Source organism: Podarcis cretensis, assembly GCF_951804945.1.
Source record: "Podarcis cretensis genome assembly, chromosome: 5".
NCBI classification, from domain to species: domain Eukaryota; kingdom Metazoa; phylum Chordata; class Lepidosauria; order Squamata; family Lacertidae; genus Podarcis; species Podarcis cretensis.
In genome coordinates this window covers 62,205,259-62,231,364 of record NC_137174.1, presented here as the reverse complement: position 1 = coordinate 62,231,364, position 26,106 = coordinate 62,205,259, and the positions used below count along the sequence as shown (strand labels likewise).

The window sequence follows — 26,106 nt, the reverse complement described above, 5'->3', positions numbered from 1 at the left end:
CCAAAGTCAACCTGAAACAGTAAGAACCATTTGGGCTGCATTTGGAGGGTAAGGCTAAACTAGCAAATATTTTATTGCTTTCTAGTGCATGAATATCATGGACATTTTAATTGTAATATTGTTGTTTTTAACTTTCATTAGTTACCTGGGGAATCCCCTTTGGGAGACGATGGGTTGCAATTTAAACAAATGAATCATTGCTTCTTAATTAGCAAAATATGTAAAATGCATAGTTTTTGTCATACTTTACCAGTGAAATAGGAAATCCAACCTCTTTTAGAACTGGTTTGCTAATCTGGACCAATAAATCAGTGAATGGTAAAACACTGCATGGAACATCTCTTCAGTTCATGGGAACACAGTTTGATAATAACTAAGATAGAACTAGAGATGAGGAGGAAGGAAACAAAATCACATCTTATGAAGATTGAAAGGAGCTCCAAGTAGTGAATTGGCAACAAAATGACAAGTGAGACTTAGTATTTCACAATTTTCCGTTCCTTTTCTACAGGGGAGGGGTGGGTGGGAACCATCCCTTACGACTAGGACCTTTCCACACCCAGTGTTGCCAGGATCTCTAGCACTAATGTCTCCAGTCGCCTCTGGTGCTCAATGATGCCGTTCATTTGCCTCTGCAATGTCAAAACATCCAGGGCTGCATTAAGTCGACTGCATCGGTCCAGGGCTTTCTTTAGGTCTGCATGTTGCTGCTGCAAGCCAATTAGGTGGCCATTGATATCTTGGAGCTTCACCTGCAAGGCTTTGCGATTGCCAAAGGTGTTTTGGAATAGTCGTTTTATTTTGTACACAGAACGCAGGATGGCAAGTCCTAGGCTGGATGCTGTGGGAGAAAGAAACGAAGACCAGACCATGAGGACGTTTGAGACAATAATAACATGGCAGAGCCATTGCCCATCTGATATTCATTCCAGTGGGTGGAGGGAAGCCTAGCTGCCTAGCCCTATAGCCACTCCCATTCCACCTCCTGTGCCAGTGAGAAAATCTGCCATCCCACCCCAGACAGCTCCCTCTGCCAGCCACCTCCCCCAAATCCCCATGCCCACCAAAAATCAAGGCAGAGAGGATGCAGCAACTGTAGCTCCGTGGTGTAGGGCCTGGGGCTATCAGACTCACACATGGTGTGGGGCTTCATGCTCCGGCGCCAATGGCATCTCCGATGTGGTGTCCTCAGCACAGGTGGTGGGTTCGCCTGTGGTGAATCCGGTGGGCTCGCCTGTGGTGAATCCGGTGGGCTCGCCTGTGGTGAATCCGGTGGGCTCGCCTGTGGTGAATCCGGTGGGTTCGCCTGTAGTGAATCCGGTGGGCTCACCTGTGGTGAATCCGGTGGGCTCACCTGTGGTGAATCCGGTGGGCTCGTCTGTGGTGAATCCAATGGGCTTGTATGTGGTAAATCCAGTGGGTTGCACCTTTCCCTGGTGAGTACAGATGGTGAGAGACGCCTCAGCTTCACTCGAAGGTGCTTGTGTGGGGTCCTGCCTGGTGATTGAGGTGCCACTGGAGTAGTCTCTTCTGATGGCCCTGGCGTGGCCTCTTCTGATGGCTCGGGCATGGCCTCTTCTGATGGCCCTGGCGTGGCCTCTTTTGGGCCATCATGACAGACCACAGCTAGGGTGGGAGATGATGAAGCTCAGTAACTGACTGTCTCTATTCTTCACAGTAGCCATGTCATTCCCCAAAGAATCAAAGCTTCAATGACGTTTGCATATGTGGGCATCCAGGGAATCCATGTCCTGAATTATGGTAGCATTCTAATGGGAACAGGGAATGACTTTGCCTATCTCTATGAGAGGCACATCAAAGATTCACCCAGCAAAGGGCATACAATACCACAATACAAAATTGGGCATTCCAGGCAACCTTTGGTGCAACCACATTATAAAGCCAGCCTTGGAGCCAAAGGCATGAATTTGATCCTAGGCTTCCCACATATAACCCAACACTCTCGCTGCTTTGTAATACATACCTCACAGAAAGTTTTCACTGACCTGATGACTGGAACTGGGCTGATTCGCAAAATGATATTGATGGATTCTTTATCTGCCAAATAAAAATAGGCACAGATGATTCAACAGGCATAGACAAACTGCGTGTCATTCAGCAAAACACAGCACCTGCAGTCTAGAAAGACAAGTCTTGCATTTTTTATAATAGAATCCTAGAGTTCTAGAGTTGGATTGGACCCCGAGGATCATCCAATCACAGAAGCTATTAGTAAGAAAAATTAATCTCAGCCAGGTGTGTTTGGCACTGCCTGTGCCAACTACCTTTTCTCAGTTTAGCTTTTGCCTATCCCCATTTTGTTTATACTCTTTCCTAGTTTACCAAGCTCTTGTTTGGGGCAAATACAGTAAAAGGCCATCTCATCTGCTGTCAAGAATTTCAGCTTGCCTTACTGTTTTCTGGCCCATAAATCATTCTTTGGCTATCAGTCATGGTCCCTGGATCCTGCTCTTCATCTGACCCATTCTCTGGTGGCCTCACCAGACATCCTTTTATAATGATATTTATTAAATTTACCATTTTACCAATCCAATAAAACCACATTAAAAACATTCCAAATCATACAATAATCAAACAGTCCAAATATTATGCCAAATTATAAATCTTTGTTTGGCTTCCCATGCTCTGAGGTTGGGGAGTGCTGATCATCTCACATTTGTGCTGCTTTTCGTAGTTCTTCCAGGTAGTTCCCATAAGGCAATCCGATGTTAATCCTTCATTTGTTTTTAACAGCCTCCGAGTTCCTCTGGCAAGCGAGTTAAATCAATACAGTATATTTCTGTGTGGGTGCTTATATTCCTTTTCTCTCTCTTTATATCTTTGTACTCTGAATCTGATCATGGCATTTCACTTTCACTTCCTCACGACTGTGATTATCCACTGCAACACATCCCAAAATGGAGAAAATTTGGCTTTCTGCCAGTTGTACCAGGCATATGTCCAAACTTCTCCATTTTATCACATTCCAAAGCAATTAAGCCTGTACTTTAGCAAGAAACCTTGATTTCCACAATTGCAAGTTCATAAATCTTTTCCAAACAGTTAATAATTAGACCAAAATTATATCAATGAATACAGCGCTCTCCAGTCCCGCTTGCGTACATAAACAATCCAGGAGTCAGTCCTTCCAGGGAGATTTGCCAAGTAAAATAGCAAATACAAAGTATATCAAAAAGAAACAAAGGAGGCTCACCCCTTCCGTTCCAACATACCAGTCCTGTACTGATGATAATCCTTCTTCCACTCAAATCTTTTGGCACCTCAGTGGCTGAATCAATTAGAGTAGTTTATCTCCCCTCACTCAAAGCATGCCCATTAAGTCCAAATTTTCATCTTAAAAAACAGGAGTTTGTTGCTCATGGCGGCGACTTTGGAAAGTTGCCAAAGAGACGCATGGTGTTTTCCACCTAGTGCCCCCTGCCCCCTCATTCCTCCCGGATTGGGAGCAGGTATTGAGTGACCTGCGAGTGAAGCTGCTCCCCCCCACCGGGCCTGGGGCAGTTGGGAGGATTAGTCTCATCTCATCCTCAAAATATTCCGTGCGAAATGGCTCCAATGTAATGGGCAGCCGCCATCATGGCAGCCCAAACCGGAAACCCTCACCAGACATCCTTTTAACTGTGCTTTCATGAGTGCTTGTGCTCATGATGTTATTAGGGCAGCTCTACACAACCCTACTTCCTATACTGTTTGTGCCTGCAAAAGTTTCAGGGTGGACATACTTGCTTTGCTTCCAATTGGTGACGGCTACTATTGCCTGGCCATCATGCCTGCCCCACAGTTAGGCCACAGTCATTGCAGCACATCTCTTAATTATGTGTAGAAGTCCCTAGATCTTCCAGAGACAACACTTTTTTCCAGTTCCATTCACAACAGATCTACTAGCATTGACAGGGAGGTGGTGCTGGGCTCAACCATTTCATCTTTCCAGGGCCCACAGGCAGCACCCATAGTCTGAGGGGTTTTTTTCATGCTGATAGTGCAGTTCCTTTTTTATATATATTTTAAAATGTCAACTGCTTTGAGCACAGGTGTATTTGTGGAAAATATAATATACGAATAAATTGACAATATATATGGCTGTCACACACCAATATGCTAAAACTGTTGATAAACTGTTACCTTTTTCCTCCTGCCGTATATTCGTTTTGGATTAGGAAGATATCCACTCTGAAATAAGCATGACATAATTAGTTACTCTGATGCATTAGCGGTATCCCAAAATAGTATTTGAAATGAGGGAATCCACACAAAGAAGTGCGAACTATTTTTGAAACATCTATTTTTTGACATCAGTATATAAGAAGTTGGCTCTATTTCTTAGCACAGATACCACTCACATCACTCCCATATATATTTATATGCGTTATTGTCATAGGTGCCTGAAAACGTTAATACATCTTTGCTCCAGGAAATACACCTCTTGCCTTTAACTGGCACACACCTGAGCAACATACAGTGGTACCTCGGGTTAAGAACTTAATTCGTTCTGGAGGTCTGTTCTTAACCTGATGTACCACTTTAACTAATGGGGCTTCCTGCTACCGCTGCGCCGCCACCGCACGATTTCTGTTCTCATCCTGAAGCAAAGTTCTTAACCCAAGGTACTATTTCGGGGTTAGCGGAGTCTGTAACCTGAAGCATCTGTAACCCGAGGTACCACTGTGTAAGAATAAAAAGCAGCAGAAAATGCAAGCAAAAGGAATTCCTTTGTTTCCAATTCTTTTAGTCTAATTTTGTGTCTATCTCACCACCAACACCTCCCATTGTTGTAGCAGGTGCAAGGAAGGTACAACAATACTATATGATTACATAAGGACAGGATATTGTATTCGTGATTATAAGAAGGAAAGGCGTGACTGTCTGAAGACTTGAAAGTATCATCTGATACTTCTTTCAGATCACATGTAGAAAATAAGGCATTAAAATTACAGGCATTACAAGTGAACTGCATACCACTATTAATTTTTCTAAAGGAAGCCCTTTATGGCGGATACTTCTTTTCCAGGATTTCCAGCTTTCACGTTCTCCTTCAGCCTCAAATTCTGGTGGCGTGAACCACTTTCCATCAGAACCCTTGATGGACTTTTGCGAAATTCCTATGACAAACAGAGAAGTCACATGAATGTTACACACCTATCCCAATCAGCAAAGTTCACTGAATCATGTAAGAAATCTGTCAACAATTTATCCAATATATACTTTAGAAAACGGCGTTTCCGTGCGCTGCTCTGGTTTGCCAGAAGCAGCTTAGTCGTGCTGGCCACATGACCCAGAAGCTGTATGCCAGGTCCCTCAGCCAATAAAGCGAGATGAGCGCTGCAACCCCAGAGTCATCCGTGACTGGACATAATGGTCAGGGGTCCCTCTGCAGCTTGCAGAGAATTGCCTGTTCTGGGGGCTAGGGAAGCTCGGGCTTCCCCCGCCCCAGCCCTGCATCTGGGGGGGAAATAATTTTTTTCCCTTTATTTCCCCCCCAAAAAACTAGGTGCGCCTTATAGGACGGTGCGTCCTATAGGGCGAAAAATACGGTACATGCTGGGTATATAAAATTGTTTGATTGCTTATTTTTAAGATGAATCAGGCATAGCCTCATTTTTTAATGGTACAGCATGGCAATCTGGCTTTGATTAAATCTAAGATACCTTGAGTAATTTTTCAGTCTACATTATTTGGCTACGTTGCTGAGCAGTGTCTGAGGAAAGGTGCCTTCTATTTGCTGTATTACTCAGCTACGAATGATCGCCAAAGGAGAAGTAGAAGCAGCAGCTACTGCAACCGTCTCATGGCTAGCCATTGTAAAATTGCAGGTTGAAGAGGCAATCCATCTGAAAACTCTACAATCACATTTCTGCACACTTTTGGTTCTGACAATAGAGAAGTCCTGGCATTTCTTTTCACTTCACAGTATATGGGAAGTGAAAACTATAAAAAAATTAGTCAAATTCATAAATTACATGCTGAAATACTTAAAGCTGACGAAATCACTTGTGCTTTTAAGAGGGATTCAAATGACTGAAAATATCATTACGATACTGAAGTAATTGCTGTAAGCTACCCTGGCTCCATAAGCAGAATGGGATATGTATAATATAAAATAAACTGTCTTCTGGGGAAAATTTGGGGGCTTCTATACACACTTACCTAGGAACCTTCCAATTGAACTAGTATAATGCACTCTATGTGGGAGTTCCCTTGGGATTGGCAAGAAGCTGAAGCTGGTGAAGAATACTGTGGCCAGATTTTGAGTGAACACCAATGTCATGTAAAGATATAGCTTTTTGCCCAAGCTTTCCCTGACCCATAAGACCTGACCCTGCTTTGTGTGTTTGAATGCACTGAATTTATGCTTTTAAATGAACAAATAAATGAAATGGGACTTATTTCTGTTTTGAGAAGATATGTAGAAGAAAGTGTTCTTCCCCAAATGCAAATGGTAGTCATATACTGACTACATGATGGCTTCCTTCCCATCCCAATTTTTAAACCTGCCATTAGTATTATATGCCTTGTACAGATTTAATACACACAGATATACTCTTCAAAACCAACAGTTTACCTGCTGCCAATTTCTCCTTATACAAAACACCTTTAACTTGTCCACAGTGCACAGGAAGGGTGGAGCCTTGCAAATCCTCCTCTTGAATTTTAATCTGCCTTCGTTTTACTAGATGAGATCAAGAAATCGAAGTCAAATAGTTAAAATTCCTGTATTTTGGGCTTCTAGAAAATAAATCTGATACCAAACTCCAGACCACCAACATGCAGCACAGAATATTTCATATCATCTGACAGTAATTCAGATCACTTGTAGTAAGAGTAAATTTTAATCTGAGAGAGAAGTGAAAAGATATAATTCTAGATTAATTATATTCATCTAGTCAACAGAATTTATATACTGCTTGGTTGTAATGAAACCTCTAAGCAGTTTACAATCTGCCAGTCCACTCCAGTGAAGTTCTAGAACAGAGTGATGGAATGAATTACTTAACTATTAACACTAAGGCATGAGTGGCAGGCTATATGAAGAAAACGGTGAGGAAAAGGATGGGCTTTGCCAGCAGAAAACTGCAAGCTTATTTAGTAATTTTACAACATTATGAAAAGTTTGTGACATTCTACAGCATTTAACTTTTTACCTTTTCGAATTCTTCTACCATTCCATCTTTCAGTATATTGCATTCGATGCTTTCTTTTTCTCTTTCTCTTTACTGCATTTGTTGTTCCTTAAGAAAATGTTTCCAATTAATTACACACACTTATTTCTAGTTCCTTCTTCACTCTGCATTAAAGACAGTGCCCAGTGCTAGACGAACTCCATGAAGTCTTTGAACTGTTCTGGAAACCCTACCACATTTTAAATCATAATTTGGTGAAACATTATCCAAATTTCAATTAAATGGAACTTCTCTCATCACCCAAACCAGAAAACAGCACTTAAGAGCTTTGGAACAAGCCAGGATATTAAGCAATGCCTTAATATTCTGCTTGTTTCAAAGCTTTTCACTATAGTTTCCTGGTTCAGATGAAATGGAAATATAAATAATGAAAGACTTTATGGTTTGTTTGCTGGCTCTTTGCATGACCAACCTCTCATCCCTGAACTATATGCCTTAAACTCCCCTACATATCCATGTTGGTACTCACGGCCATTTCCTAAGGAGTAATCAGGATCACGTTCATCTGTGGAAGTTGATAATTCACTGCTGTTCGCTTCTGAAGTAGAGTTCGCTTCTGAAGTAGAGTTATTTCCAGCATTCTGGGTAACTAAAAATGTATTATTATTATTATTAATTAAAATTGCATACGGCCCTTCATCCAAAGATCACAAGGCAGTTTACAATATAAAAATATAAAATGAGAACACAAAATACATAACAAAAGAACAGACATACACCAATAACTATCCTCGCATAAACACATTTTAAAAGCCATAGATTACATAATCAGCTGAAGGCCTGGCTATAGAAAAACATTTTAGCATGGCATCTAATGTATGTTGAATATCTGTAAAGCTATGTCTGCATATTCATCATAATTGTGAAGCCTTTATTGCTTTCTCTCATCACCTGTGCAGCAGCTTTCTTAGCATAAAATTTGGCGAATCTGGCAAGAAAATGGGAGTGATAAAAGAAAGTCCACTCCCATTCTGGGTGCTGTGAGCACCAAATACATACAAGCGAAGTGTGGATGAAATTTACTTTGGGAGATAAGTTAACTAATAAGTGATTAGACTAAAAGGAATACGCATAGCTTTTGTTCATACCAATCTCAAGACTTTTCAAACAAGATATTGACTTGAACTTAATCTGAACTTGACTGGATCCTATGGTGAGACTGAACTTGATGTAGAATGCAGAATAAATCAGAGAAGGATTACAATGTTTCTTGAAGGAAGAAAACTGCATTTTTATATTTTTTTTTAAGATTAGCACTTGGGAAATCATATAACTTTGAGAGAGAAACATGTTGTATAAAGGTGCTGAAGACGTCTAACCTAATGGAATTATAACTGTGATTTAATTTATTAAAAGGCACCTGCTGGCTAAAATCAAGATCAAAAGAAGAGGACTAGAACATCCATTATTAATACTGGACTAAATTAGAATCAGGTCAGCGGTTCGAATCCCCGCAAGGGGGTGAGCTCCCGTTGCTTGGTCCCTGCTCCTGCCAACCTAGCAGTTCGAAAGCACGTCAAAGTGCAAATAAGTACCGCTCCGGCAGGAAGGTAAACGGTGTTTCTGTGCGCTGCTCTGGTTTGCCAGAAGCGGCTTAGTCATGCTGGCCACATGACCTGGAAGCTGTATGCTGGCTCCCTCAGCCAGTAAAGCCAGATGAGCACCACAACCCCAGAGTCGGCCACGGCTGGACCTAATGGTCAGGGGTCCCTTTACCTCTACCTAAATTAGAATCAAAATTTAATTGTACAGGCTTATTATATTGAATATATAGAAATGATTTGGATGTGAATGGATGTAAAGATTTGAATATATAACTCTTATAAATTATATTTGTGAGTAAGGTGGGAGAGGGAAGGGATAAAGTTGGAAGCACTGCACTTCCGGAGGCGGCGCGAACGGCAATGGCGGTCCCCTTCTGTTTGTGAAGGGGAAGCTCCATGGAAACGGGTCGTCCGCTACGGCAAAGCGGAGACCCTTGCCAGAAAACCACAGGCGGCGATAGCCTGTGGCCATGGGACTCGGCGGGCACCATCAGCGCCCCCCGAAACTGCAAAGGGACCCCGTAAGGGGCTCCGGAGCGTGACGGGGGTAGCGGTGCTGTGAGTCGATCGCTTTTTCTACGGGGTGAAGCCGCAAAGCTGCTGTTGGTGAGCGCTGACCTTTTTCCTGGGAATATTAGGCTAGAAAACAACTACCTGTGAGTAGGTGAAGCAAATTGAACCGGGGACTAAAAATAATTTAATTTGGCACTGAAGCGGGAGGCGCAACCAGGAAGTCCGTCTCCCGGCTTTGTTTAAAGGCTTAAAGCAACGACGTTAAATTGACTTATGCTTTAGAGATTGGGATTTTAAAAGAACTTAATCTGAGCATCAAACAGAAGATTCCACCTCAATTAAATCGAGGTGGAAGAAGGGAAATTGGACTTTTACCTCTTTATCTGTGGATTTACAATTTTTTTTTTTTGAGCTCCCAGCGAACGGGCTGCCAAACTACTAGAACTGTCAGGCTGCTTGAACTGTTATATTGTAACTCGCACTCTTGGTGACACTGTAACTTTCTATGACTAACTCTGCAGAAGACTAAGGATTTGGAAGGTTTTCAGCTAATTTGGTAAACTTTCAAGGGACACTTTGTAGTCTCGGGAAAGACTTTATAAATTGTGTCTTTTAACATAAACAAAGTGTCCCTCTAGTGGAGTATTGAGGCTATACAACTACTGGGGGATTTTTCCATCTTTGGATTTGGGGATTTTCCATGAGAAAGGCAGACCGTGGGACCGACCTTGGCTCATAGACAGAAGTGGGATGAGTGGGAAAACAAGATCAGCTAAAGCCAAAACACAGCAGCCTAGTATAATTTCACAGCTACGCAGATCATCTGTTCCCACTGTGCCTGTGACAGAAGAGGAGGATTTGGAACAAACCAGGCCTGAAGAAATGGCCACAGGTGGGGACTTTACCTCAGTGCTAAATAAAATTTTTGAAAAATTGGATGGCGTAAGTAAGCAATTGACTGATCAATCAACTAAAATTGACCAAAATACAGTTAGTATCAATAATTTGACCCAGCAAGTTAGTTTAAACGCTCAATCCATTGGGAAATTATTGGAAGACACCACATCAAATCGTAAAACGGCTGAGGAAGCCAAGCAGAAAGTAGAGGCTGTGCAAGAAGAAATCAAACCTATGCGTAAACAGATTGGTGAACATCAGGTGCTTCTGTCTATAATAGAATTGAAAAATAAGGAAAATAACATCAGAATTAGGTCGGTTCCAGAACTTGAAAAGGAGGACTTAATTGAGTATTTGACACGAGAATTTACAGAATTTTGGTCTCTGGAAGAGGATAAAGACTTTAAGATTGTAAGTGCATTCAGATTGGGAAAGGGAGGGAGGAAGATTAAGTCGAGAGACTGTCTGATGTCCCTCAGAACAAAGGAAGAAAGAGATAAGATACTGAGTGCGCACTTCCAGAAGACCCTAGAGATCAAAGATTCAAGGGTGCAAATCTACAAGGATATCCCGAAACATCTACTAGAACTCAGATCTAACTATGCAGATTTGGTGACATTATTGAGAAGTAACAGAATTGTCTTTAGATGGGAGTTCCCCCAGGGGCTATCCTTTACTTTTAAAGGGAAAAAAGTTAAAATTAAATCAGCTGAAGACAAGGAAAAATTCCTGAGCATCCACGAAGAAGACCTCCAGAAAGGGATTGAGGCCTTGAGGCTAGATGAACCGGAGAAAGTGATACCACCGTCAAAAGAGGAAGAACTTCTGGGAGCAGTAGGAGGAAAATAGATTCATCCCAACATGTCTCTGCAGCTATTAACCTGGAATATTCGTGGTTTGAACACCCCTGAAAAGAGGAGGAAAATTTTTCATTTATTAAAAAAAGAGCAACTGGACTTAATTTGCTTTCAGGAAACACATGTGATTAGGCTTCATAGGAAAGTTTTAATTAATAAAAGATTAGGCCAAGAATTTATTTCATCGGACAAAGTAAAGAAGAGAGTTGTTATTTATGCAAAGGAAAGCCTATCACCGAAATTTCTCTTTAAAGATGAGCAAGGAAGAATTCTGGCAATTGAAATTCAAACCCAAGGAGAAAATTTTTTGATTTTAGGAATTTATGCGCCAAATGAGGGGAAATCGGAATTTTACAAGAAGTTGCATGAGACAATGTTGGACTATATGGACTATAATAACATCATTATGATGGGTGATATGAATGGAGTGGTATCTACGAACATGGATAAAGCACAAAAACAGATAGTGACAAAAGAGGGTAGACTACCGAAAACTTTTTTTGAACTGACTGACAATATGGATTTGATTGATATTTGGAGAACTAAAAATCCCCTAGGTAGAGAAGGGACGTTCTTTTCTGAAACCAAAATGACATGGACTAGAACTGACCAAATATGGATAACTAGAGGACTGGCACCTAAGACAAAAAAGGTGGAAATCTGCCCAAAAACCTGCTCCGACCATAATGCGGTAAAGATGGAAATGAAACTGACACCTATCGGTTCCTTCAGATGGAAGATGAATGATACCTTATTAAGAGACCAAGAGATTGTTAAGAAGGCCCAAAAGACCTTGAGAGACTATTTTGAAGTAAATTTGAAAACTACGGTTGAAAAGAGAGTAATTTGGGATGCAAGTAAAGCGGTCATGAGAGGATTCTTGATACAACAGAATGCAATAAAAAAGAGATCTCAAAATGAGAAAAAAGATAAAATATTGGAGAAAATAAAAGAAGGAGAGAAGAAATTAAGGTCGAAACCAAAGTACAAGAAATCCTGAGAGAAATTAAGCTATATCAAGTACAGTATATGAAATTGATAAATCAGGAAGTAGAGTGGAAAATAAAACAGATGAGGCAAGACATTTGAATCGGCAAATAAATGTGGAAAACTGCTAGCTTGGCAGTTGAAAAAAAGACAGAAGTTAAATACGATTACAAATCTTGAGATTGAAGGGAAAAATATTCAGAATCCGGTGGAGATTAGAAAGTGCTTTCAGAGATACTTCAAACAACTCTACACTCAAGGGCCACAGAAAGAGACTGATATAGATCAATTTTTATTTATTTTTTTTTTTAAATAATTTTATTGCATTTTTCACAAAAAGGAACAAAAAAGCAAATTTTCACAAACATTACAAAAAGAAAAATTTTCACAAACATTACAGAAAAAAAAAAAAAAAAAGACATAGACAAAAAAAGAAGAGAAAAAAGGAGATTTTAACATAAAAAAACAAAAAAAAAATCCCTCACTTTCCAATTATAACCTTCAAAACCTTATTTTCCTTACTTCCACCCGCCTCCCGATCTTGTATTCTATGTAATAATTAGTTCAGCAAGCTCAATCTTTATTCATTTTGATTCTTGATCCCTCCCTTTGTGCTCTTATTTAACTCAGTCACTAGAACCCCTTCTTTCCTTTTCAATGTCCTCAACATTCAAAGATTTTACAGTGTTTTTGTAGATAAACTTTAAACTTCTTCCAGTCCTCTTCCACCTGCTCTTCTCCTTGATCTCGAATTCTGCCAGTCATTTCAGCCAGTTCCATATAGTCTATTACTTGCATCTGCCATTCTTCCAGAGTGGGTAGATCTTGTGTCTTCCAATACTTTGCGATGAGTATTCTTGCTGCTGCTGTAGCGTACATAAAGAAAGTTCTATCCTTCTTTGGCACCAATTGGCTGACCATGCCCAGAAGAAAGGCCTCTGGTTTCTTCAAGAAGGTATACTTAAATACCTTTTTCAGTTCATTATATATCATCTCCCAGAAAGCCTTGATCCTTGGGCACGTCCACCAAAGGTGAAAGAATGTCCCTTCAGTTTCTTTGCATTTCCAACATTTATTATCGGGCAAATGGTAGATTTTTGCAAGTTTGACTGGGGTCATGTACCACCTATATATCATTTTCATAATATTCTCTCTTAAGGCATTACATGCCGTGAATTTCATACCGGTGGTCCACAGCTGTTCCCAGTCAACAAACATAATGTTATGACCAACGTCTTGTGCCCATTTTATCATAGCAGATTTTACCGTTTCATCCTCAGTATTCCACTTCAACAGCAAGTTATACATTCTCGACAATATCTTAGCATTGGGTTCTAACAATTCTGTTTCCAACTTTGATTTTTCCACCTGGAAGCCAATTTTCCTGTCCAAATGATAGGCCTCTCTTATCTGAAAATAATGTAACCAGTCTCGCACCTTATCCTTAAGTTTCTCATAGCTTTGCAATTTCATTTTATCTCCCTCCTGCTCCAGAATTTCCCAATATTTTGGCCAGTTAGATTCCATATTGAGTTTTTTTAAGGCCTTTGCTTCCATAGGTGAGAGCCACCTAGGGGTTTTATTTTCCAATAAATCTTTGTATTTCATCCAGACATTAAACAATGCTTTCCTGACAATATGGTTTTTAAATGTCTTGTACACTTTAGCCTTACCGTACCACAAGTATGCATGCCACCCAAAAACGTTATCATATCCTTCCAAATCCAAAATATCCGTGTTTTCAAGAAGTAGCCAATCCTTCAGCCAGCAAAAAGCTGCTGCTTCATAATATAACTTGAAGTCCGGCAGGGCAAACCCCCCTCTTTCCTTTGCGTCAGTAAGAATTTTGTATTTTATTCTGGGCTTTTTGCCCTGCCAGACAAATCTAGAAATTTCTTTTTGCCACTTCTCAAAACAGTCCATTTTGTCAATGATTTGTAGCGTCTGAAACAAAAACAACATTCTTGGCAATACATTCATTTTGATAACAGCAATTCTACCCAGTAAGGAAAGTTTCAAGTTTGTCCAAATTTCAAGATCTTTTTTCACTTCTGACCAACACTTCTCGTAATTATCTTTAAATAAATTTACATTCTTCGAAGTCAAGTTCACCCCTAGATATTTCACTTTTTTCACCAATATTAAACCTGTTTCTTCCTGAAACCTTTCCTTCTCTACTGCTGTCAGATTTTTCTCTAAAACCATAGTTTTTGATTTATTCAATTTAAAACCTGCCACCCGACCAAATTCTTGTATTATTTCCAGTGCTCTTTTAGAACTAGGGATTGGCTCCTGTAGCGTCAGTACTAAGTCATCTGCATAGGCTTTAAGTTTATAGTGTTTAACTCCGACCTGTATACCCTGAATCTGTTGGTCCCTTCTAATCATATTCAGCAAGACCTCCAGGACTGAAATAAAAAGCAAAGGGGAAATTGGGCAGCCTTGTCGTGTCCCTTTTTCTATCTTAACTTCTTCCGTTACTGCATTATTCACTATTAATTTCGCCTTCTGTTCTGAGTAAATCGCGCCTATACCGTTTCCAAACCTTTCTCCAACCCCCATCCCTTGCAAATTTTTCCTCATAAAGCTCCAGGAAATATTGTCAAAGGCTTTCTCCGCATCAATAAATATTAAAACAGCTTTTGTATTTATATTAACTTGTAGCTTTTCTAAAATGTCAATTAAGTTTCTCGTGTTATTTGACAATTGTCTGCCTGGGAGAAAGCCAGCTTGGTCTTTATGAATCATTGTTGCTAAAACTTTTTTCAATCTTCTAGCTAAAATATCAGCAAAAATTTTATAATCCACATTAAGTAGGGATATGGGGCGGTAGTTCTTTGGTTGTGTCTTTTCTATCTCATTTTTCGGTATAAGCGTGATGTAAGCTTCTTTCCACGACTCCGGCGCTCTTTTCCCTTCCATAATTTCATTGCCAACCTCCATTAGAGGTTGAATTAAGTAATCTTTCATGTCTTTGTAGTATTTGGAGGTTAGCCCATCCGGGCCTGGAGACTTGCCTAGTTGCAAGTTCTTAATGGCACCTTCAACCTCCTGTTCAGAAATTTTGTCGTTCAGTATTAGTTTATTCTCCTGGGAGATTTTTTGTAATCCATTTGTTTCCAAAAATTTCTCGATTTTGATCTCATTCTGTGGCCCTTGTGAATACAGTTGTTTAAAGTATCTCTGGAAGCAGTCTTGAATCTCCCGTGGGTTTTGTATATTTCGTCCATTTACTTCAAGATTGGTAACAGTATTTAATTTCTGTCTTTTCTTCAGCTGCCAAGCTAGCAGCTTTCCACACTTATTGGCCGATTCGAAGGTTTTTTGTCTCATTTGTTTAATTTTCCATTCTATATCCTGGTTAACCATTTTCAGATATTGTGCCTGATGTAATTTAATTTCTCGTAGAATGTCCTGTGACTTAGGTTTAGTCCTTAATCTCTTCTCGCCTTCTCTAATTTTCTCTAAAATCTTTTCTTTCTTCTCCTCTTGAAGTTTCCTCTTTATAGCATTTTGCTGGATCAAAAACCCCCTCATTACGGCTTTACTTGCATCCCAGATTACTCTTTTCTCCACGGTAGTCTTCAAATTTATCTCAAAATAGTCTTTTAGTGTTTTTTGGGCCTTTTTCACAATTTCAGAGTCTCTAAACAAGGTGTCATTCATTCTCCATCTAAAGGAACCAGTGGGTGTTAGTTTCATATCCATCTTCACTGGGTTATGGTCGGAGCAGATTTTGGAGCAGATTTCCACCTTTCGAATCTTGGGTGCCATCCCTCTTGTAATCCAAATTTGGTCTATTCTAGTCCAGGTCAAATTGGCTTCAGAGAAGAAGGTCCCCTCTCTACCTAGGGGATTTTTAGTTCTCCAAATATCAATCAAGTCCATATTGTCTGTCAATTCAAAAAAGGTCTTTGGTAGTCTTCCATCTTTTGTGACTACTTGTCTTTCAGATTTATCCATATATGTCGAGACAACGCCATTCATATCTCCCATCAAAATGATATTTCGATCTATAAAGTCCATTAACGTCTCATGCAGTTTCTTATAAAACTCTGATTTCCCCTCATTAGGTGCATAGACTCCAATTATTACTAATTTCTCTCCTTGGAATTGTATTTCAATTGCCACAAATCGTCCATGTTCATCTTTAAGGAGAAACTTTGGTGATAATTTCTCTTTTGCGTAGATCACAACTCCTCTTTTTTTTACTTTGTCTGATGAAATAAAGTCTTGGCCTAACTTTTTATTTATCAATAATTTCCTTTGGAGTCTTGTTATATGTGTTTCTTGTAGGCAAATTAGGTCCAGTTGTTCCTTTTTCAGAATATGAAAAATCCTCTTCCTTTTGCTGGGGGAGTTCAAACCTCGAACATTCCAAGTTAACATCTGCAGAGACATGTTGTTGTTATTCTGATGTTCCACCAGTTGCTCCTAGAAGTTGCTCTTGGTTTGTCGGCGGTATCTCTTTCCGTTGGTCCAGTCCCAAGAGAGTTCTTCCTAAGTCAGGTGGTCCCAGTCCTAATATTTCCGAGTCTTTTGTTCTGGCCTCTCTTTGTAATTCTTCTCCAAAATTTCTCAGAAAACTCTCTTTATCTTCCTCTGATCTTATCTTAATTTTCTTTCCTTTAAATGTAAACGAGAGGCCTTGTGGGAATTCCCACCTGAACAAAATTCCGTTTCTTTTTAGCAGGTCCACCAAATTTCCGTAATTGGTTCTAAGATCAAGCAGGTATTTCGGGATATCTTTAAAAATCTCAATTCTCACCCCTTGGATATCGAGTGCTTTCTGATAGTGTAGACTCAGTATTTTATCTCTTTCCTCTTTTGTCCTTAGAGCAATCAAGCAGTCTCTCGGCCTATTTTTCCTCTTAACCCTTCCCAATCGAAAAGCACTCACTATCTTAAATTCTTCTTTCTCTGGATCCAGGTCCCAGCACTCCTCAAATTCCGATGTCAACAATTCTATCAAGTCTCCTTCTTCTGTTTCTGGGACCGATCTAATTCTCAAGTTGGTCTGTTTCTCTTTAAGTTCAATCAAAGAGAATTGTACCTTGTATTCGTCCAATTTTTTATTTATTGGTGGTATCTTTTGTTCTACTGCCAATACCCTCTCTTTGGCTTCCTCCGCTATCTTCTTTGTCTCTTTAGACTCCTGCACCAGTCTGTCAATCGCCTGGGTGTTAGTATTCACATTCGTCCCCAAATCGTTTACTTTTTGCCCCAGGTCCTTAACAGTTGAAGTATTTTGATCAATCTTAGCTGTCAAATTTTGCAGAGCCGATAAAATCTTGTCTAATGTTGCAGAATCCGATCCTGTTCCTTTTGATTCTTCCCTTTCTGTGGCTTGTGGGACAGAGAGTCCTGCTGATGATGTTCTTCTATGCTGGAGTTGCTGCTGTGCCTGCAGCTGCTGCTGTTGTTTAATTTTTGCTCTTGTTGATACTTTATCTGGAGGCTGTAACTTGTCTGGTTGTTTCTCTTCCATTGCTTGCCTCTAGAAATCAAGGTCACTCACACAATTCCCAAGCTTCCTTCTTAGCTATAAACAATAGCAGCTGCAGTGGAAAATCCCCAGCTATAACACACAGTTCCTCTAGGGGAGCAGAATACCAAGTTGTTTCTTCAATAATTGTTAAACAGTAACTTCATCCGCTCCCCAGTTATCTTTCCAATTTGTTGCAAGAGTAAAAGAGTAAAAAAGTTATAAATTTGGAGGCTCCCTTGATTGTTACCAGTCCTTCTAAGCATTCAGTAGCAAAAGTTACAATGTCCATAAACAGTACTTTCACAGTAGCCTTGCATTTATTTAAGACAGACCGGCAGATCAGTGTTAAAAGTAAAGTGGTGGATTTTTTATCCCCCCTTCCCTACTTGGGGGGGGGGGTTTCTTTTGCTCTGACAGTGAAATTTAGCTCTTTATATAAGACAAGTCAGTGGTTCAAAGTTCCCTTGTCCCTTGCTTTTATTCTATTTACAGGATCGGCGAAGCGGACTTCCTGTTTGCACTTTGCCGATTTCAGGTCCGAATTTTAAATTCAAGTTCAAAGTCCCGATCAAAGTTTCTAGTTTCAAGTTCAAATTTCAAGTTCAAGTTTCTAGTTTCAAGTTCAAATTCAAATTCAAAATCAAAGTCCGATACTTGGTCTTAACTTTGATCTTTCCAAGTTCCCAATTCTTACTCACGGATAGCTGTTTTAATCCGATGTTTCACAGGAAAAAGGCCAGCGCTCTCCGGTAACTGCTATGCAGCTTCACTCCGCAGAAGTAGCGATCGGCTCCAGCACAGCGCTACACCCCCGCTCCGCTCCGGAGCTCTTTTCAGGGCTCCTTTGACAGTTCGGGGGGGCGCAAAGCGTGCCCGCTGAGCCCCACGGCCCCAGGCTTCACCCGCCTGTGGGTTTTTTGAGGGTCCTCCGCTTCGCTGTAGCGGTGGACCCGATTTCTGCGGAGCTTCCCCCTCCGTTTCAGAGGGTATCCGCCATTACCGATGGCGCCGCCTCCGGATCAAGATCCAATGGATTACAAAGAATATCTCAGGAAAATAAGACAATGTTGAACTATAAAATTACAGAACAGGAGATTGAAGGTGCCATTCAGAACATGCAACTGGGCAAATCTCCAGGGCCGGATGGGCTAACCTCCAAGTACTATAAAACTTTGAAAGACTATTTAATTCAATCATTAAAGGAGGTATGTAATGAAATTATGGAAGGGAAGAAGGCGCCGGAGACGTGGAAAGCTTTCATCACACTTATTCCGAAAACAGAATCTGAAAAGACACAATTGAAGAATTACCGTCCCATCTCTCTTTTAAATGTGGATTACAAAATATTTGCAGATATTTTAGCCAATAGATTAAAAAGAGTGTTAACTGAAGTGATACATAAGGATCAGGCAGGCTTTCTACCAGGCAGACATTTGTCTGACAATACAAGGAATATAATTGATATTTTGGAGCTGTTGGAATTGAATATTAACACAAAAGCAGTATTAATTTTTATTGATGCGGAGAAGGCCTTTGATAATATTTCTTGGAATTTTATGAAGAAAAATCTAAAGGGAATGGGAGTGGGACAGGGGTTTGAAAATGGCATAGACGCAATTTATTCAGTGCAAAAAGCTAAATTGATAGTTAATAATGTGGTGACTGAAGAATTTAAGATAGAAAAAGGAACACGTCAGGGCTACCCTATCTCTCTATTATTATTCATTTCGGTCCTGGAGGTGCTGCTGAACATGATTAGAAGGGACCGATTGATCAAAGGAATTCAGGTCGGAGCCAAACAATATAAACTGAAGGCCTTTGCAAATGACCTGGTATTGACATTACAGGAGCCAGAATCTAGTACGAAAAGGGTTTTAGAATTGATTCAAGAGTTTGGTCATGTGGCAGGATTTAAATTAAACAAGTCAAAGACTAAGGTTTTAGAGAAAAACTTAACTCAAATTGAAAAAGAAGGGTTTCAGAATGAGACAGGATTAATTGTGGTTAAGAAAGTGAAATACCTGGGGATTAATATGACTGCAAAAAACTTGAATTTATTCAAAGATAACTATGAAAAATGTTGGTCAGAAGTTAAAAAAGATTTAGAAATTTGGTCAAAATTGAAGCTTTCATTGTTGGGTCGAATTGCAGCTATTAAGATGAATGTATTGCCAAAAATGTTGTTTTTGTTTCAAACTTTGCAGATTTGTTTCAAGAGGTGGCAGAGACATATCTCTAAATTTGTCTGGCAGCGCAAAAAGCCCAGAATAAAATTTAAAATATTAACCGATGTGAAGGAAAGAGGGGGGTTTGCCCTGCCAGACTTTAAACTTTACTATGAATCAGCGGGTTTCTGCTGGTTGAAGGATTGGCTGCTTCTTGAGAACACAGACATTTTGGACTTGGAAGGTTTTAACAATGTGTTTGGATGGCATGCATATTTGTGGTACGACAAGGTTAAAGTGCATAGAAATTTCAAACTTCATATTGTCAGGAAAGCATTATTTAATGCCTGGACAAGGTACAAAGATTTATTGGAAAATAAGACCCCAAGGTGGTTGTCACCCATGGAGGCAAAGGCTTTGAAAAAACTTAATATGGAGGCCAAATGGCCAAAATATTGGGAGATACTAGAACAGGAAGGAGACAAAATGAAATTGCAGAGTTTTGAGAAAATTAAAGATAAAGTGCGAGATTGGCTTCATTATTATCAAATAAGAGAGGCCTACAATCTGGATAAAAAACTGGGCTTCCAGGTGGAAAAATCGAAACTGGAAATAGAACTGCTAGAACCTAAAACTAAGATTATTTCAAGAATGTATAACTTGCTGTTGAAATGGAATACTCAGGATGAAACAGTTAAATCAGCTATGATTAAATGGGCACAGGACACTGGTCATAACATTATGTTTGCTGGACCACCGGCATGAAGTTTACGGCATGAAGTTTACGGCATGAAGTTTACCCCTTAAGAGAAAATATTATGAAAATGATTTATAGGTGGTACATGACCCCAGTCAAGCTTGCAAAAATTTATCACCTGCATGACAATAAATGTTGGAAATGTAAAGAAACTGAGGGTACATTCTTTCACCTTTGGTGGACGTGCCCGAGGATTAAGGCTTTCTAGGAGATGATATATAATGAACTGAAAAAGGTATTTAAATATACCTTCCCTAAGAAACCAGAGGCCTTTCTCTTGGGCATAGTCGGCCAAATGGTGTTAAAGAAAGACAGAACGTTTTTTATGTACGCGACAACAGCAGCAAGAATACTCATCGCAAAGTATTGGAAGACACAAGATTTGCCCACTCTGGAAGAATGGCAGATGCAAGTAATAGACTACATGGAATTGGCAGAAATGACTGGCAGAGTCCGTGACCTGGGAGAAGAAGTGGTGGAAGAGGACTGGAAGAAGTTTAAGAACTATCTGCAGAAACACTGTAAAGTGTATGAATGTTAAAATGATGTTGGATATGAAACAACGCGGCATCAGTGTTACAGTGTTAAAAAATATGTTAAAAAAAGCAACAGAAAAAGGGTGAAAAAACAAGGTTATATTATGTCAAAGCAATTAATATGGAAATGGTGTTTAATTATAAGGAGGAAAGATTGGAGACATAATAGAAGTGATTGTAATAACCAGAAATAAGTTTTGAAGAAGGGTAAGGAGTTGCTGTACCTAATTGGTCAAAGGGGAATACAAAAAAGGGAGGCGGGAGGAGGTCAAGAAACGAAGCTTTGGAAACATGAGTCTGAAAACTGGAGTTTTGTTTTTAAATTTTTATTTTCTCATGTCTTTTTTCTTTTTTATTGGATATATTGTTTTGTTGTTTTATGACGCTTTGATGCATTTTTTGTTTTTGGAAAAATAAATAAATATATTTTTTAAAAAAAGTTGGAAGCACTGGTTTCCTCTTTTGCACCTAATGAAATGTCCTTGGCAAAGTATTGACAAAGCTAAAAATAACACTATTAGTGGTGGGAAAGGACTTTTTGTTTTGAAAGTAAACCCTAGAGGAAGCTGGGAAACAGGGAGTTAGCCCCCCTTACTCCAAACTAGAAATGGCAGAGGAAAAAATCCAGATGTTAAAACAAACTAACCAGGCCGTAATGCAAAAGAACCTAAGAGATGAATTGTATGATTTTCTTTTAGTCATGAAAAGAGAACTGTTTGATCAGATAAAAGATGTTAATAAGGTAGCTTCTCAAATCTGTAAAAGTAATAATGTACTTTCAGAGGCTGTGAGACAATTAAAAGAGGCAAACACACAAATCACCAACATGAAAATGGTAGAGAGACAAGGTATGAGGAAGATACAAAGGAAAGTAAGAGTAGTTCAAGACAAAAATGATATTAGTCATAACTCATGTTGCGTCTGCTTCAGGTTATGTCTTTTCAAGTTGCGTCCCGTGGCAACCTGGAAGTACCGGGACGGTTACTTCCCAGTTTCCCCGCTTGTGCATGCGCAGAAACGCTACGCGTTCTGGATAAGAATGCTTCGAGCTGCGGATGTGCCTCTGGGAGGGTTTACGTCCGCAACTCGAGATTTGGGAGACTTTGACTGTGATAGAGAAGAAGCAGGAAGGGAGGGTAAAATGCATAAGAGCTACTATATGTGGTGGCAATGTAAAATTATTAAAAAGGCCTGGGAAAACACATATAAAGACTTAAAGATTATGTGGGAAATGATTAATGTTAAAAAAAACCTGAAATCACCACCAGGGAAAATTAAATGCAATTCAAATCGGGGGAAATAAATACAGTGAATTTCTTCTCCTGCCTGGGTCCTTCCAATTCCTGGATCCAGCAATCTAATGGAGGATTCTTTTGTTGAAGTAGCCAGGCAGGGGCCACACTAGCCCCAAAGTACTGCATGGGTTGTTAGTACAGTGGTACCTCTGGTTGTGAACGGGATGAAAGGAACACAACCTGCAGCGGCATGTCTGTGCATGCGCAGGTTGCGATTCGCCGCTTCTGCGCACGACGTCATTTTGCAAGTGGGTGGTAAGAAGGACAAAAGTCAGCATGGTATGTGAGAGCAGGATTTAGAAGCAGGCTGCAGGCAGAAGCCTGAGAGGGAGAGCCATGCTTCGTTTCTGCTTGAATCCAAGGCTGTGGCAATGGGAGAAGCAAGACCATCTGGGCATGACTGTAGCCAAGGGGGGGACAGCCGCCCCCCTTAAATCAAGTAAATAAATAAATGAACTGACAGTGTCGCAGATAAATCCTGGCTACACCCATCTGAGCTGTTACTACTTTGAGTCCCACCCCCCAGGAGGTTGTAAATATGACAAATGCTTAAAAGGAGTATGCTTTGTATTTTACTGCTCTTAAGATTGCCACAGCTTGAAGCGCCAAGGAGAGGGTAGTGGTGCCCAACCTGTGGAATGCCCTGCCACCAGATGTCAAAGAATTAAACAACTATCTGACTTTTAGAAGACATCTGAAGGCAGCCCTGTTTAGGGAAGCTTTTAATATTTGATGAATTGTTGTATTTTAATAGTTTGCTGGAAGCTACCCAGCCAGATGGGTGTGGTATAAATAATAATTATTATTCTTACACATCTCATCCAAACTTTGGCAGGCAGGAAAAACTTGTACAGTGGTACCTCGGGTTAAGAACTTAATTTGTTCTGGAGGTCTGTTCTTAACCTGAAGCACCACTTTAGCTAATGGGGCCTCCTGCTGCCAGAGCACGATTTCTGTTCTTATCCTGAAGTAAAGTTCTTAACCTGAAGCACTATTTCTGGGTTAGCGGAGTCTGTAACCTGAAGCATCTGTAACCTGAAGCGTCTGTAACCCAAGGTACCACTGTACTGTACATATGTGTATGGGGGGGGATTTTACTGTGACAAGGATGCAAATCTGATCGTTATTTTCAAAAGAAGCCAATGCCCCCATGTTTTGGAGGAAACACATTAGCAGCCCTTTCTACTATTGCTCGCTCACCACATGTAAGGAGAATCTTCACTTTCCGGGTCTTATAATATTAAGCAAATAACTGTGACGTGGCTGTTAATGAAACACATCCTCTGGAGGCTGGCATTTTGAGAAGGGCTGCTTTACTTCCTTCGCTGCTGCCCCCCGTTTCCCCCTCAAACTCGAATTTCCCGCTCAATCCCTCCCGGGCCTCCCAGGCTTCCCCGGCGGGCGCTCCCGCCTCGCTTAGGACGCGGATGGTGGGCGCACAAGGGCCAGGGAGCCCCTTATAAGGGGCTTCCAATCAGGTTACAAAACAACGGCCTATGGGACGGGGCGGGGACCCCGCCAACACCGTCTGAGACTGAAGCAGCAACTCCTTCCCCTGTATGGAAATGAACCGGGCACTTACTTCCCTCTTTCTCCTTGGCACTGGTCGGAGCAGAGGCGTGAGGCGCCGAGGGACCAGCGCCACCTTCCATGAAAACAGCCGAGCGCCGCCAGGCTACCCGAACTGTCTTTCTCGGCCGATGTATTCAGCAGAAACGAAAGTGAAGACATCACTTCCGCAATGAATTTGAACGAGGATTGCTATTTGTTTTTTGCGGACTCGTTTAGCGCGGGAAGGCGGAGAACTGGTAGCTCTGCCCTTAACCCCTCTCTCAGGAGATGAAATGCCCATTCCCTCGCTCTCCCACACCTGTCGCAATAGGTGTTGCCCATAAAGCGTGTCACCCTCGATGAAACGTTACGCACTCTTTTGACACACACGCACACGTGTCGTTCTAGCAGAGCTCTGCTCTGTCTCCACCCTTCGTGGTCCGCCAGGGCTTTCCAGGACACGTGAACTGAGCATACACTTCACTGCGTGCGCATCGTCTGTACAGAGGAGGACGCGCACCAATTCCTTCGCCAAAGTGCCTTCCTCCTTGCAATCCATCAAAGCGGTGCTGCAGCCTTGAGAATCATGACGCGGATAATTCCTATCTCTTCTATAAACTGTTTTAGTTAGTCCCGCTACTGGGTTATCGATGGATGTTAGCACGCTGTATAGGAGCTCAATGAAGACGCTTCAGTCTCTTTCTCGTGTTCAACTTTCACATGGGGCTGGCAAGTTAATGGACTTGTTGCTTTTCAGTGAAGTCCTTTTGGGGTGGGGGCAAAGATGCTGAACTTTTTTTAGTTTTGCCCAGAGATTTTTTGTCAGCAAAAACGCAAAAAATGCTGTTTATTTTTATGGAAGATAGGCCAAAACGGCACTGACAACATGGGCTGCCATACATCCGTATTTTCCCAGACATTTACCAGATTTCCACCAGGACACTGCTAGAGACAGCTATATTCCATATATGTCGTGGAAATTCCAGATGGATTGCAACCATACAATAGTCCAATGACAGCATATTCTTCAGGCAATGAGAAAGCCAACAAGCCCTCTCCCCTTCCCATATTTTCACTTAAACTTCTCTCACACATATATTCAAGATGTCAAGTTGGTAGGAAGACTGGAAGGTGTCCCAATGCAGGTGCTTCTTTTTTGCCTCTAATCCTGTGCCTAAAAAGAAATTAAGCTGGTGATGTTCTTCCTGCCACTTATCTTTACCACTGAAAAAGCATATGTCAAATTTTTGGCTGCTAAAGAAATAGAAGGGCCAAGAAAAGAAGAGTCAACTAGAGTTGTGCAAAGCTATTTTATTCACATGAAGTCTTCTATATTTCCCATCTTTGCAAGCACAAATGTATGTGCCTTATTGCAGGTTGCTCACCCAACTCACATTTTCAACAAAAATTACATTTTCTAGTCCTAATGCAAAAGCTAGTGATTAAACTTAGCCAAATCCTCTTTCTCTTGAGCGTCGTTCATTTCCTTGTTGCAGAGAGGGGGCTTCTCCCACACCCTGCAGCAGTGTAGAAAGCTTGATACATCAAACAGTACAGTTCATATGAAAAAATTAGCCATCTTTTATCTGTTTCAAAGTACAGCTGCACTAAAGAAAAGCGGAGCAATTGATTTGAGACAATTAATGCAGATGTGTATTACGAATAAAACAGAAGCTGGCCCAACAATTCATTTTTTTTAAAGTGACCTCGGCTGCTTTGGTACCACATCCTTTTCCATTTTCCTTTTCAACAAATATTTTATCTGTTTTCAGAACTGTGGTTAAAAAAATAATGAAACAAGGACAAACACTTAACATGTGTGGACTGTAATTTTCTTTCTGGGCCAGCCTCCCTCCTCGTTCATTCCCCTTGAAAGAGTGCAATCCAAACTCCTCAGAGCCCTTCTACAAGTTCCTAGATGCATTTCAAATGCATGGGTCAGACTAGAAACAGGGATGATGAAAGTCAAAGCTCATATTAGTCGAACCTCAATATATAAGTGGCTAACTCTGAAACTGCTTCCCTGAGGAATAGCCCCATTGATTCTGAGCGACCAGTTTCAGTCTAGCTGGCAGACAGCAGTCTTAAACACTCTTCAGAAACTGGGCCTTGCTCCCCAAACCCTCATAACTATGGGCCTGGGCCAAGCTAGATCCATGGTTACACAAAGAATCATGGACAAAGAGAAACAACAGGACTCTACAAGGGTCCCTGATTATAAAATCATAGAAAATGGGAGATACGTAGCCACAGAGACTTTGCGCCTGCCCATTAGGGGAAATAGGAAGCCCCAAACATGTATTTTTTAGATGTCCTT

General features: G+C 40.7%; 1 protein-coding gene across 6 annotated transcripts; it reads right to left on the bottom strand.

The window, feature by feature from the left end:
- Positions 1–271: 271 nt before the first annotated feature.
- Positions 272–24,445, bottom strand: LOC307216511 (uncharacterized protein). 6 transcript variants are annotated; one of them, XM_079976899.1, is made up of 10 exons: positions 23,821–24,445; positions 7,669–7,788; positions 7,161–7,247; positions 6,581–6,688; positions 4,978–5,120; positions 4,144–4,191; positions 2,007–2,058; positions 1,355–1,626; positions 1,135–1,210; positions 272–841 (listed from the first exon to the last, which is right to left on the bottom strand). In XM_079976899.1, the coding sequence occupies exons 1-10, from the start codon at positions 23,888–23,890 to the stop codon at positions 543–545; spliced, it is 1,275 nt and encodes a 424-aa protein (XP_079833025.1). In that variant the 5' UTR covers positions 23,891–24,445; the 3' UTR covers positions 272–542. The 6 variants fall into 6 exon arrangements, with proteins under 6 accessions (XP_079833025.1, XP_079833023.1, XP_079833022.1 ...); XM_079976897.1 differs by having other exon boundaries at positions 1,283–1,626; positions 23,821–24,444; XM_079976896.1 differs by having other exon boundaries at positions 1,135–1,258; positions 1,331–1,626; positions 23,821–24,444.
- Positions 24,446–26,106: the final 1,661 nt, after the last annotated feature.